This window comes from Papio anubis, chromosome 1, assembly GCF_008728515.1.
Source record: "Papio anubis isolate 15944 chromosome 1, Panubis1.0, whole genome shotgun sequence".
In the NCBI taxonomy this organism is placed as follows: Eukaryota; Metazoa; Chordata; class Mammalia; order Primates; family Cercopithecidae; genus Papio; species Papio anubis.
Genome location: NC_044976.1, coordinates 25323256 through 25336053, shown reverse-complemented (window position 1 = coordinate 25336053; position 12798 = coordinate 25323256). Strand labels below are relative to the sequence as shown.

Genomic DNA, 12798 nt, shown 5'->3' with positions numbered 1-12798 from the left:
ACGGGGTTTCAGCATGTTGGTCAGGCTGGTCTTGAACTCCTGACCTCATGATCCGCCCACCTTGGCCCCCCAAAGTGCTGGGATTACAGGCATGAACCACTGTACCCGGCCTTTTTACAATTTTATATAGAAATGAGGTCTCCCTATGTTGTTGTTGTTGTTGTTGTTTTTGAGACAGTCTTGCTCTATCACCCAGGCTGGAGTGCAGTGCCACCATCTCGGCTCACTGCAAGCTCCGCCTCCTGGGTTCACACCATTCTCCTGCCTCAGCCTCCCAAGTAGCTGGGACTACAGGTGTCCGCCACCACACCCGGCTAATTTTTTTGTATTTTTAGTAGAGATAGGGTTTCACTGTGTTAGCCAGGATGGTCTCAATCTCCTGACTGAGGTCTCCCTATGTTTTATATAGAGATGAGGTCTCCCTGGTCTTACAGGCGTGAACCACCGGGCCCCTCCATTTCTTATCTTTCAAGAAAAGGTAAAACAAAGCAAGCACTTGCCTTGAGGATGATGAAAGGGACTTCCCCAAGGTCACATAGTCAAGCAGTAGCACAAGTAGTGGGTCCCCTCCCTGAGGGCCAGAGAAAGCCCCTGATTGCAGACAAGATGGAGTGAAGCGAGAGGGGCAGCCTCTTGACTGGGCTGGCCACCAGAAAGAGGAAGTAGCTACTATGTTGTGAGAGTCCGGCTCTTGGGGTTTAGTCCCAGGTCTGTCAGAGTCAACCTGATGGCATTGGGATGTAGTTTACTGTTTCTAGGTCATGATTTCTCCTGTAAATTTTGTGTATTACTCCTCCCCAATCTGTCTGACAGGCGAATGGGAGACTATTACGAGAAGGAAATTTAATTTAATGTATTGTTAGAAAAAAAATTTTTTTTGAGACAGAGTATCATTCTTGTTGCCCAGGTTGGAGTACAATGGCATGGATCTCGGCTCACTGCAACCTCCGCCTCCCAGGGTCAAGTGATTCTCCTGCCTCAGCCTCCCCAGTAGCTGGGAATACAGGTGCTACAGGTGCCCACCACCATGCCCAGCTAATTTTTTGTATTTTTAGTAGAAACGGGGTTTCACCATGTTAGCCAGACGGGTCTTGAACTCCTGACCTCAGGTGATCCGCCCGCCTCAGCCTCCCAAAGTGCTGGGATTACAGGCGTGAGCCACCGTGCCTGGCTGGGAGAACAATATTTAAGAAAAAAAAATTGCAGCAATGAATCAGATAGACTCAATTTCTGAATTTTTGCTACAGCACAAATGTTTAAAATCAGAAAAAAAAAAAAAAATTAAAAGTAACAGGTGAGGTTGGGGAAAAATAAAAAAACAAAAGTAACAACAGACCAGGCACAGTAGTTGACACCTGTAATCCCTGCACTTTGGGAGTCTGAGGCGAGCAGATCACTTGAGCCCAGAAGTTCAAGAGCAGCCTGGGCAACATGGCCAGACCCTTATCTCTACAAAAAAATAGAAAAATTAGCCGGGTGCTGTGGGGTGTGCCTGTAGTCCCAGCTACTCAGGAGGCTGGGATTGGGAGGATTGCTTGAGCTAGGGTGGTTGAGGCTGCGGTGAGCCATGATCATGCCAGTCAACTCCAGTCCAGGCAACAGAGTGAGACCCTGTCTCAACAAATAAATAAATAGGCCGGGTGCGCTGGCTCACGCCTGTAATCCAGGACTTTGGGAGGCCGAGGCGGGCAGATCACGAGGTCAGGAGATTGAGACCATCCTGGCTAACATGGTGAAACCCCGTCTCTACTAAAAATACAAAAAATTAGCCAGGCGTGGTGGTGGGCGCATGTAGTCCCAGCTACTCGGGCGGCTGAGGTAGGAGAATGCTGTGAACCTGGGAGGCGGAGCTTGCAGTGAGCCGAGATTATTGCCACTGCACTCCAGCCTGGGCGACAGCGAGACTCTGTCTCAAGAAAATAAATAAATAAAAATAAAAAATAAAAGTAACAACAATCATAAGCCTCATCCCCTAGGTCCTGTAAAGTGTGAGATCAAAATATGTAAACATATATTTTTTAAAATTATATTTTGTCTAGACCTGCAGAAAAACATGTAAACACATTATTCATTCTCTAGCCCCAGAAAGGTGCTGGGTTTGGGTAGGTACAGTGGAAAAAACATGCACCACAGATTCTATAGCCCTGGTTCAGGACCAAGGCCTGACTAGTTTGCTGTGTGACAGTGGGGTAATCACAAACCCTCTCTGAGCAGATCTCTCCTTCCCTAAATTGGCTATGCTGTACATCAACGCTCATCATGCTGTGGTTTGCAAGGCCAATCAACAGAGTGCCTTAGAAAGCCTTTACCTTAGGACCGGGCGCGGTGGCTCACGCCTGTAATCCCAGCACTTTGGGAGGTCGAGGTGGGTGGAGCACAAGGTCAGGAGTTCGAGACCAGCCTGGCCAATATGGTGAAACCCCCGTGTCTACTAAAAATACAAAAGTTAGCCGGGCTTGGTGGCGCATGCCTGTAATCCCAGCTAATCGGGAGGCTGAGGCAGGAGAATTGCTTGAACCCGGGAGGCGGAGGTTGCAGTAAGCCGAGATCGCGCCACTACACTCCAGCCTGGGTGACACAGCGAGACTCCGTCTCCAAAAAAAAAAAAAAAGCTTTTACCTTGGTATGCACAGAGTTTATTATTATACCTTTCCTAGGCTCTGGAAAAGTGCCAGAGCATGAGCAGTGCTGTGCAGAGTCGATCACGTGGCGCAATCTCTTTGGGCTTCTGAAAATAGTAGGTGACCAGGAGGACAAGACTCAGTGACTTCTCAATTTCTCTCAGCGCTAAAAAACAAAAAACAGAACCTGGAATTTCTCAGTGGTCTGACTCTGCTACAAACTCCACAGGTCACTTCCCTCCCTCCTGACCCTGCGGGGGCGGGGTGGGCGCTGTCCCTTTAAGTCCAGGCCCGGGCCAATCACAGTGAACAGAAGTTCTTCAAGGACCAAAGGAGGGAATTCAGCCTGAGAGGGAGGGCGGGGAAGGGGCGTGCCCTCTAGCCAATCGGAATCTCCCTAGAGAACAGTGACTCACGTGCAAAGCTCTGCAGACCACTGTCCGGAGCGTCGAGAGGCGGGGCGGCTCTCGCTGTGTGGCAGCGGCCCGGGCCAATGGGCATGTCGCCCGCGGCCTATAAGAGTCCGTTGGGCCTCGGGCTGCAGGCGCTAGGGTCGGTAAGTCGTCGCCGTCCGAGGTGTGCCCTGGCTTTGTCTCGCCGTCGCTGCTGCCCCGTCCCTGCCTCCGTGCCCCTCCCCGCCTTGGCCCCTGCCCAGCGGCTCTCCCTGTCCTCCTCCCCTTAACCACCCCCACGGTTTTTGCCCTCGGGGCTCGGGAGCCGGGCAGATGATGCCGTCGGAGAGCGGAGCTGAGCGCCGGGACCGGGCGGCTGCTCAGGTGGGAACGGCTGCGGCCACGGCGGTGGCCACGGCAGCCCCGGCAGGCGGCGGCCCCGACCCAGAGGCCTTGTCGGCCTCCCCCGGACGGCACCTGAGCGGGCTGAGCTGGCCACAGGTGAAGCGACTGGACGCTCTCCTGAGCGAGCCGATTCCCATTCATGGGCGCGGCAACTTCCCCACGCTGAGTGTGCAGCCCCGGCAGATCGTGCAGGTGAGAGGACGCCCGGCGGGGTATGTGGGGGAATCCCTTCTGAGGCCCTCGTGGCTGGAAGGCATTTGTAGTCTGTTTGACTTTCTAGACAGCTAGGGAAACTGAGGAACGGAGACAGGGCTGTAACAATTGCACAGCATTTTGAATGGTAGATCAGACCTCCCCCTGCATCTACTAATCCTTCCTCACCTGGCTTTTCCATCTCGACTCCTAGAGAACCCTGATTCCCCACGGATCACTCACCCAGGGCCTGGCTGGGAGAGGGGAGGAGGATGTCGAGGGCATTGGGGGAAGAATTTGTCCCTGCCTGCAAGGACAAAAGACGCCAGGCAGCCCTGGGTGGGTAAGTGTGCATGCTTGAGTCCAAAATAGCTTTTCCTTCCCTATCTGGGCATCCCTGGACCTCACCCTCCTTTTCTCTCTCGAGGTTCTAGGAGCAGACTCTGCCCTTGTGCTCCTACAGCCCTCTGCTGGAGAAACCGCCCCTTCCCCCTCCACCCCGTGGAAAAGCCACGAAAACTAGTCAGGGACTCCCTCTCTCTCAGCTGGGGTTGTGGCCCAAGATTTATTAAGCCAAAGATCAGACCTGATACCCCACCCCCAAGGGCAACATTAAGTGACCAATTTAGGTGTTTCTTCTCCTTCCCAAGACTGGAAATGAAGGCCAACCCAGGCCTCAGGCCCCACGTCCCCTCTCTCCTGAGGAAAGGGAGAAAAGAATTCTGACAGCCCGTCCCTCCTTCAACTCTTCCCTTTATCTGAACCTCAACGACCCCAAGACTGCTTTTTCATCTGTACAGCCCAGACGCTGTCATGTTCTGAAATACCAGAGTGTGGTAATTATTGTACCCATTTTATAGCTGGGTCAGTTTGCCACCCAAGATTGCTTCATGAGGTGAAAATCAAACCTGGAGAATCTTGGGTCTTCCCAGGAGCAGATTACAGTAGGTTCAATGTTTTCCCACCCCTTCCCCGGCTCCCAAGGTCAACTTCTAGGTGTTAGGGAGGGTCCTCTGATAAAACAAACCAAGAAGCCCAGCAAGGACTCCTGTGCGTTCCTGCCAGCTGATGGCTTCCTTTGGATGAAGCGGGCCTTTCCCCTGCCTCCTACTACCTGGGCTTCCCACAGAGGGGGAGGGGTGCCTCCTGGGGGATTACCTCCCCCACCCTCCCAAGGAACTAGGAACTGGAGGGGGTGGGGGCAGATTCTCCTGGGCTGACTCACAGGCGGCCCAGTGGAGTTCGCCGAGGAATGCCTCGGCTGCTCGCTGTCACCTGGGTGATTAGGAAACCAGTCGAGGCTTTTCTCCCCAGGACCGTCAAGTAATTCCTGGGGCCCCAGCTGCTGCACCTCCAGGACTGTGGCCCCAGGCATGGCAGGGAGGGGAAGGTGGAGCTCAGTATGGCAGCCCCCCTCTGCAAGAACAAGGGGTACCCTGGAAGGAGGGGAAGTCCTTGCCCTGTCAGTATGGCTCAGATAGCCTCTTTTGGTGTCTGCTCTGTGCCAAGCCCTGTTTAGGAAACCAAGGGCATAGATATGACTGGGACTCAGCCTCCATCCCTTCAGGTGCTCCTAGCCAGATGGGGGAGACTCCAGGTCAATAGAAGCTAACTTTACAATGCAATGGTGGTGCCATATCCTTCTAAACCCGAGTCAGAGATAGCACAGAACAGGGAGCTGTCGGCGACACTGAGGAAGGGGGGCAGAGACTTCAGAGCTGGGCTGGGAAGTTGGACTTCTGGATTCAGGCCCTGGACTATTTGTTGTTGATTCTCTTTGCTGGGCTCAGTGTCCCCATCTGTTCAACTGGGATGGATGGATTAGGCTGCTGCACTCCAACACCCTCTCTGGTTCCAGACTCCGAAGGGGACAGGTGCCTTCACCTGACCTGTACAGCTGCCTCCACAGGAAAGAAAGTTTCTTGGAAGGAATCCACAGCTGGCAGCTTCTAAAGCTATTGGGATGTGTGCAGGATTGGGGGCAGGGGAGAGGGGGAGGGTGGTGGTGATTGTTGCCTTGGGGCTTTTCACTGCTACTGAGTTGTCCTATGGCTCAAAAATTGGAAGCTTTCTCCCTCTCCACCCCTACAAGGCTTTGCCTGTAGTGGCGATCCAAGTGTAGAGATGCTGTTCTTGCTTGTACCTGTGCTAAAGGGACCCACCCTACCATAAGGAGGCTTCCCAGAGCTACAGGCAGGGAGGCCTTTTATTGGTTGTGTAACCTTGGACAAGACCTTTGCCTTCTCTGGGCCCAGAGGATTGAACTAGACAATCTGATCTCTCCAGCTGCAGCCAGAGGGCCTGCATCAGGCGGCACAGCATGTGAGTTTTGTAAGCCTGCTGGCTGACAGCGTCTGTCAGTCTCCCTGCAGGTCTCAGCAGCAGCCTGGAGCAGAGTGGTTGTGGGGAGGGCCTTGGCATGGGAGAAAGGAGGGTGCAGCCACTGCCCCTCCATGGCTGGAAAGTCTGATTCAGGAGGCACCAAGCTGCCCTGCAGTACTTGGGTGTGGTGGTATCTGGTGACCGCCTGCCAAGCTGGCTGTAGTCACACCTGGGAAGGAGACAACAGCGACTGGCTGGCTGACACAGCTGGCCCCATGGCCCTGACGCAGGGGATTTAACGAGTACTGCTACCTACTCACTAGGCCGGATGCCAAGCCCTGGGGTGGGCACCGGCCTGGGAGCAGGAGCTGGCACTGAGTAAGGCTCACTCAGCCCTAATGGGATCTGAGGAAGGGGCTGGTCTTCTCTGCAGGTTTGGTTGGGTCCTTCCACCAAGGTCTTTGGCCCATGCAGGCACAGCTGCCAGCTGCCAGGGTGTGGGTTAGAAGTCCCACAGGCTGGACTGCAGCGACTGACCTTGTCTGTCCAAGGCATCTCTCAACCCCCATCTTCCTGTTCTCCAACTACTCTGGCTCTGGGCTTCAGTACCTTGAGGGTTGCCTTTGCTTTGAAATTTAGAAAGGGAAGGTGGATTCGAACTAGTCCCTGTTCCTTCTGAACCCTGGGACTGTAATGTGGTAGAAACAGGATGGGCTTTGGAGTCAGCCATACCTGGGTTTGAAGGCATCTCCACGTGATCTTGTGCAGGTGACATCACTCCTGTGAGCTTCAGTTTCCCAGGATACCTGTCCCAGGCCGGGCACAGTGTCTCATGCCTGTAATCCCAGCACTTTGGGAGGCCGAAGCAGAAGAATAGCTTGAGTCCAGGAGTTCAAGACCAGCCTGGGCAATCTGGCAGAATCCCATCACTGCAAACAATAAAAAATTGTTCAGCGTGGTGGCACACACCTGTAGTCCCACCTACTTGGGAGGTTGAGGTGGGAGGATTGCTTGAGCCCAGGAGGCAGAGGTTGCAGTGAGCTGAGATTGTGCCACTGCATTCACTGCATTCCAGCCTGGACTACAAAATCAGGACTCTCTCAAAAAAAAATAAATAAATAAATAAAGGATGGAGGAAAGGAAGGTAGAGAAGGGTTTGGAAAGGCAGAAAAAAAAAATCCATATTAAAAACAAAAAAAAAAGACTTGGCCTGGCACGGTAGCTCATGCCTGTAATCCCAGTACTTTGAGAGGCTGAGGCAGGTAGATCACCTGAGGTCAGGAGTTCAAGACCAGCCTGGCCAACATGGTGAAACCCTGTCTCTACTAAAAATACAAACATTATTTGAGCATGGTGATGGGCACCTGTAATCCTAGCTACTCAGAAGGCTGAGGGAGAAGAATCACTTGAACCTGGGAGACAGAGGTTGCAGTGAGCTGACCACTGCACTCCAGCCTGGATGACAGAGACTCCGTCCCAAAAAAAAAAAAAAAGAACGAATGAAAGACCTGTCCCCATAGGTTCTGGCAACAAGGTCCATTGCTTGGCACTCATTAGGTGCCTAGCCTCCTTCCGCCACCCTCTGTGTTCCTGATGGCCAGCTGCTTATGCCCCATTCTCCGTGTTCCTTATGGCCAGTTGTTTACCTCCCCCATTGCCATGACAATATCTTCCCCTGGTAAAGGTGCTCCTCCCGGAAGTCTTCCTGGAGGGCGCCGCCCGCCTCGGATTGCCCCACCACAGCTTGCCTTCTCAGCACTTAGGTGCATTCTTTGTAGTAATTCCCTGGGAGGCAAGGAGAACAGCCTGGTCTGGAGCTGGGTGCTGACTTGGCAGCAAGGCAGGGTTGCAGAATCACTCAGGACAGGAATGCTGCCTGGTCACTTTCAGGGCAACTTTGGGTTACTGAGAAAACTGAATGTCCCCAACCCCCAGCTTCACTCTTCTCCCTACCTGGTACCTCAGGGGAGGGACCACTTATAGGTTTATCTGTCCTGTGCCATCAGGCCTGGGGGCTGTCTGAGGGCTGAGAGTTTTCACTGAGCCTTAGCTGTTTCACCACTGTAAGCCTTAGTTTCCTCATCTGAGAGCAAAAAAAGTATATAATATTTGCCTCACTGGGTCCTTGTAAGGATGAATTAGGATGAGTGCATTGTAGTCAAAAGGACATACATGAACTTGAGAATCCAACTAACCTGGGTTCTGGTCTCAGCCTGACCGCTCTATGACCTTGACTTGTTTCTTAACCTTTCTGTGCCTGAGGTCCTCCGTCTATCAATCAAAATAATACTCAAATGTAGGATTATTGGGAGGGTTAATGTGGTCATGAATGTGAAATGCTAACCATATTCCCAACATGTTTGAGCAGTTAGCGCAGTGCCTGGCACAGAACTGTTTTACTAGCAGTTTGAGAGGTAGAATAGCATGGTTAAGACTTGGACCACCGAGTGCAGTGGCTCACACCTATAATCCCAGCACTTTGGGAGGCGGAGGCGGGTGGATCACAAGGTCAGGAGTTCAAGACCAGCCTGGCCAAGATGGTGAAACCCCATCTCTACTAAAAATACAAAAATTAGCCAGGCACAGTGGCAGGCACCTGTCAGAAGAATCACTTGAACTCGGGGGATGGAGGTTGCAGTGAGCCGAGATCATGCCACTGCACTCCAGCCTTGGCGGCAAAGTGAGACTCGTCTCAAAAAAAAAAAAAAAAAGACTTTGGACTCTGAGTTTTATTCCCAGCTCTGCATTCACCAGCTGTTTGCCTTTGAGCTAGTTACTTGACCCCTCTGTACTTCCATTTTTGCTGTGTAAAGTGGGAATGATAGTATCCACCTCACAGGGTTATTGTAAGGATTAAGTGACCTGCTGTTTAGTAAATTCTATGCAGATGTGTGCTATTATTATTGCTATTCTTCCTGGTCATTCCTCCAGATAGTCCATTCTCAGATTAGGCTTAGAGAGTTAAATGACTTCCCACGTTCCAAAAAAATAAAATAAAAAGTTAGATGATTTTCCAAAAGCTTAACAGCTGGTTAGGGGCCAACAGTGGTTGACTTAGGGCCAACAGTGGTTGACGTTACTGGGACAAGTACATGGAAGTCCTTGGTGGACCCCTGGGGCCTGCTCCTGATACCTCTCCTTCCTGCTTTCCCCTCAAAGGTGGTCCGCAGCAGCCTGGAGGAGCAGGGCCTACACGTGCACAGTGTGCGGCTGCATGGTTCTGCTGCCAGCCACGTGCTGCACCCTGAGAGTGGCCTGGGCTACAAGGATCTGGACCTGGTGTTCCGGGTGGACCTGTGCAGTGAGGCATCCTTCCAGCTGACCAAGGCAGTGGTGCTGGCCTGCCTGCTAGACTTCCTGCCAGCCGGTGTGAACCGGGCCAAGATCACGCCACTGACACTCAAGGAGGCATACGTGCAGAAGCTGGTGAAAGTATGCACAGACTCGGACCGCTGGAGTCTCATCTCACTGTCCAACAAGAGCGGCAAGAACGTGGAGCTCAAGTTTGTGGACTCAGTGAGACGCCAGTTTGAATTCAGCATAGACTCCTTCCAGATCATCCTGGACTCCCTGTTGCTCTTTGGCCAGTGCTCGTCCACTCCCATGTCTGAGGCCTTCCACCCAACAGTCACAGGTGAAAGCCTATATGGGGACTTCGCCGAGGCCCTGGAGCACCTGCGGCACCGTGTCATCGCCACGCGCAGTCCCGAGGAGATCCGAGGTGGTGGCCTCCTCAAGTACTGCCACCTCCTGGTGCGGGGCTTCCGGCCCCGGCCCAGCACCGATGTGCGCGCCCTGCAGCGCTACATGTGCTCCCGCTTCTTCATCGACTTTCCAGACCTGGTGGAGCAGCGGCGCACCCTAGAGCGCTACCTGGAGGCCCACTTTGGTGGGGGTGACGCAGCCCGCCGTTACGCCTGCCTGGTGACACTGCACCGGGTGGTCAACGAGAGCACCGTGTGCCTCATGAACCACGAGCGCCGCCAGACGCTGGACCTCATTGCCGCACTGGCGCTGCAGGCACTGGCTGAGCAGGGCCCGGCTGCCACTGCCGCCCTGGCCTGGCGCCCTCCAGGCACCGACGGGGTTGTGCCAGCCACTGTCAATTACTACGTGACCCCTGTGCAGCCTCTCCTGGCTCGTGCCTATCCCACCTGGCTGCCTTGTAACTGACTCAGACCCTGGCCAGAAGGGAAGGGACTGGGCCTCACGGGGTGGGGTGGGGCCTCCAAGAGTGTGTGGAGGACATGACCCGAGACGCAGCCTGTGCCAGGTGGCCCAGCACTGCAGGGTTGGGCCTTCAATTGAACAGACCGGACTTCCCCGAGCACGAGGCCCCTGTGGCTCTCAGCAGGAGGACCCTTTGGTTATTGCATCACACTTTTGGACCCACATAACAGTGGGGTGCAGGAGCCATTTGTCTTGGAAGTCAATTGCCTTCAGGGGACGAAACAAATTTGGGGTGGTAGCCTTAATGCACAGCACCTCGGATTGATTGCCATGGCCTAAGAGGGTCTCTTTGACTAGGGCCAGCCTGTGGTGATCCCAGCAGCTTTGGAGGGCCTGCAGCCCACACACTGACTGATATATGGTATGTTACGGGGACTTGTCACTTTGGTCAGGCTGGGCCACTACAGGGCCTGATGGTCCAACTTAGGTAATCACTGGGAGGAGGGAAACTGAGGCCTGAGGCAGATACATGGGTTTGGGGGGGGCTGGGTTTAGCCCGGTTCTCTGAAATACATACCCCAAGCTGTGAAGCCTTCCTCGTGAGGGGTTGAGGTGGGCAGTATACAGGAGCCAAGCAGCCCAGGGTGGGTCACAGCCCAGGCCCCTTCCAGGGTGCCACTCCTTTCCCCCTTGTTGCAAGGAGCCCTCCTGCCTGGGAGCTTGTTCTTTGGAGGGTGCTAAGCCTGAATTTGCCACAGTCAAGTCAATGTTCCCACCCCACTGGCTTGGTTACAGGGCTCTCACATAGGGGAGGGGAGCCATACTCCTACCCCCTTGGCATTCCCCTGGATTTGTTGCTATTTTGCACTCTTAACACCTGCCTTATAATAAAAACTGTCTACACTGAACCTTAGTGCCATGCTTTTTCTGGGGAAATAAGGACCTTCTGTAGCTGTGGGGGCTGCAGCTGCCTCCCCTAGTTGGAGTCTGGCTTGTACTGTGGAAGGGAGCGTTTGTGGGGGGTGGGGTTTGAAGCCTGGGCTATGGCTGGAGGACTGCCCCTCCTCCCAACCCCAGCCCCAGCCTGACCAGCTGCATATTGAGAGTTGCTGTCTACATGTGTGACCTGAACCTGCATGTTGCCTTAGCAGGTCTAGGACTCTTGTTAAGGAGTAAATATTTTTATGTTTTCTACCTGGAATCCAAATAGCTCTGGGCCTAGACTCAGACTCTGGTGCTCAGGGGTACTTGAACCTAGCTCTGTCTACCCCATCTCTTCCTAGGGAGCAGCTAGAGAACAGGCTGGCTGAATCTGGACTGGAGGCCCCTGCAGTAAAGGTGGCTGAGACTGGGGAACTGCTAGAGTCCCCCCTAAGCCTGAGTCCAGGTAGGGCCTCCACTTGGGAGAGGCTCCCTCAGTCCTCCAGCTCCTTCCCTTGCCCCGAGCACTGATGGGTGTGCTCTGGCTCGCTCTAATCAGATCCCCTGGACGGGGAGGGTCTCCCCTTCCCAAACCCAGATGGTGCCATGCCAGGCTGTCTAGGAGTGTCAACCACAAGCTCCTAGCATGCTGCGCCCTCAGGGCATCAGCCAGTCAATCATGGGCCTGGACGCTGCCCGCTGTTTGTCCAGCCTCTTTGATCCAGGGATTGCAAAGCCCTTAACATATTCAGCCACATTAGGGGCCTCTGAAGTGGTGACTTTGATGGTTCCAGCCAGGGTGGAAAAAACAATGCTGCAGAGGAGGCCCCAGGTCACCAGGGTGAGTCCAGCCACCTCACCTGCTCTAAGTCCCTTCTGCTGTTGAGCTCAAAATGGCTGGAAAGTGAGCAGACAGGCTTTATTTGCTTGGTGACTAAAAGCAGCTCCCATCCCCATCCCAGCTGTGACCACCCAACTATGGTCATGGGAAGGACTAAGTTTGTCCCACCTCCTGAGTTGCCCATTTCAGCCTTGGCATGAGAGGCTTACAGTATAAACACAACAGACTTACGTTTTTGGGCTGGGGGGTGGAGTTCACCTGGATGTGCTTGTGTTAAGGGCTGAAAAAGCCAGAAACCTGTGTGGTACATGTGTGTATACGCTGCATTCAGCCACCATGTGCCAGACACCGTTCTGGGTGCTGGGAATACATCAGCAAACGAAAGAAAAAAATCCCTGTCCTTGTGAAGATTACACTCTAACGGAGTAGACAGAAAATAAACTGAACCGTATGGTCTTAGATGATCAGTGATATGCAAAAATATAGCAGGATAAGGGACTGGAAATGCTCGGGTTTGCAAATTGAAAAATAAGTCAGGGGCCAGGCGCAGTGGCTCATGCCTGTAATCCCAGCAGTTTGGGAGGCTGAGGTGGGCAGATCACCCGAGGTCAGGAGTTTGAGATCAGCCTGGCCAACATGGTGAAACCCCATGTATTTCACTACTGAAAATACAAAAATTAGCTGGGTATGGTGGCATGTGCCTGTAATTCCAGCTGCTCAGGAGGCTGAGGCAGGAGAATCGCTTGAACCTGGGAGGCGGAAGTTGCAGTGAGCTGAGATCATACCACTGCACTCCAGCCTGGACAACAGAGCGAGACACCATCTCAAAAAAAAAAAAAAAAAAAAAAAGTCAGGGTGCAACTCATTGAAAGGTGACATTTGATTGAACAAAGACATAAAGGTGGTTGGAGGTGAGCATGAAGATGTTTAGAGA

At 53.3% G+C, this 12798-nt stretch overlaps 1 protein-coding gene across 1 annotated transcript; it reads left to right on the top strand.

Annotated features, from left to right (window-relative positions):
* Positions 1-3047: 3047 nt before the first annotated feature.
* On the top strand, positions 3048-11010 carry TENT5B (terminal nucleotidyltransferase 5B). The gene is made up of 2 exons (XM_003891406.4): positions 3048-3610; positions 9092-11010. Exons 1-2 carry the CDS (start codon positions 3347-3349, stop codon positions 10103-10105), a joined length of 1278 nt encoding a protein of 425 aa, XP_003891455.1. The 5' UTR covers positions 3048-3346; the 3' UTR covers positions 10106-11010.
* Positions 11011-12798: the final 1788 nt, after the last annotated feature.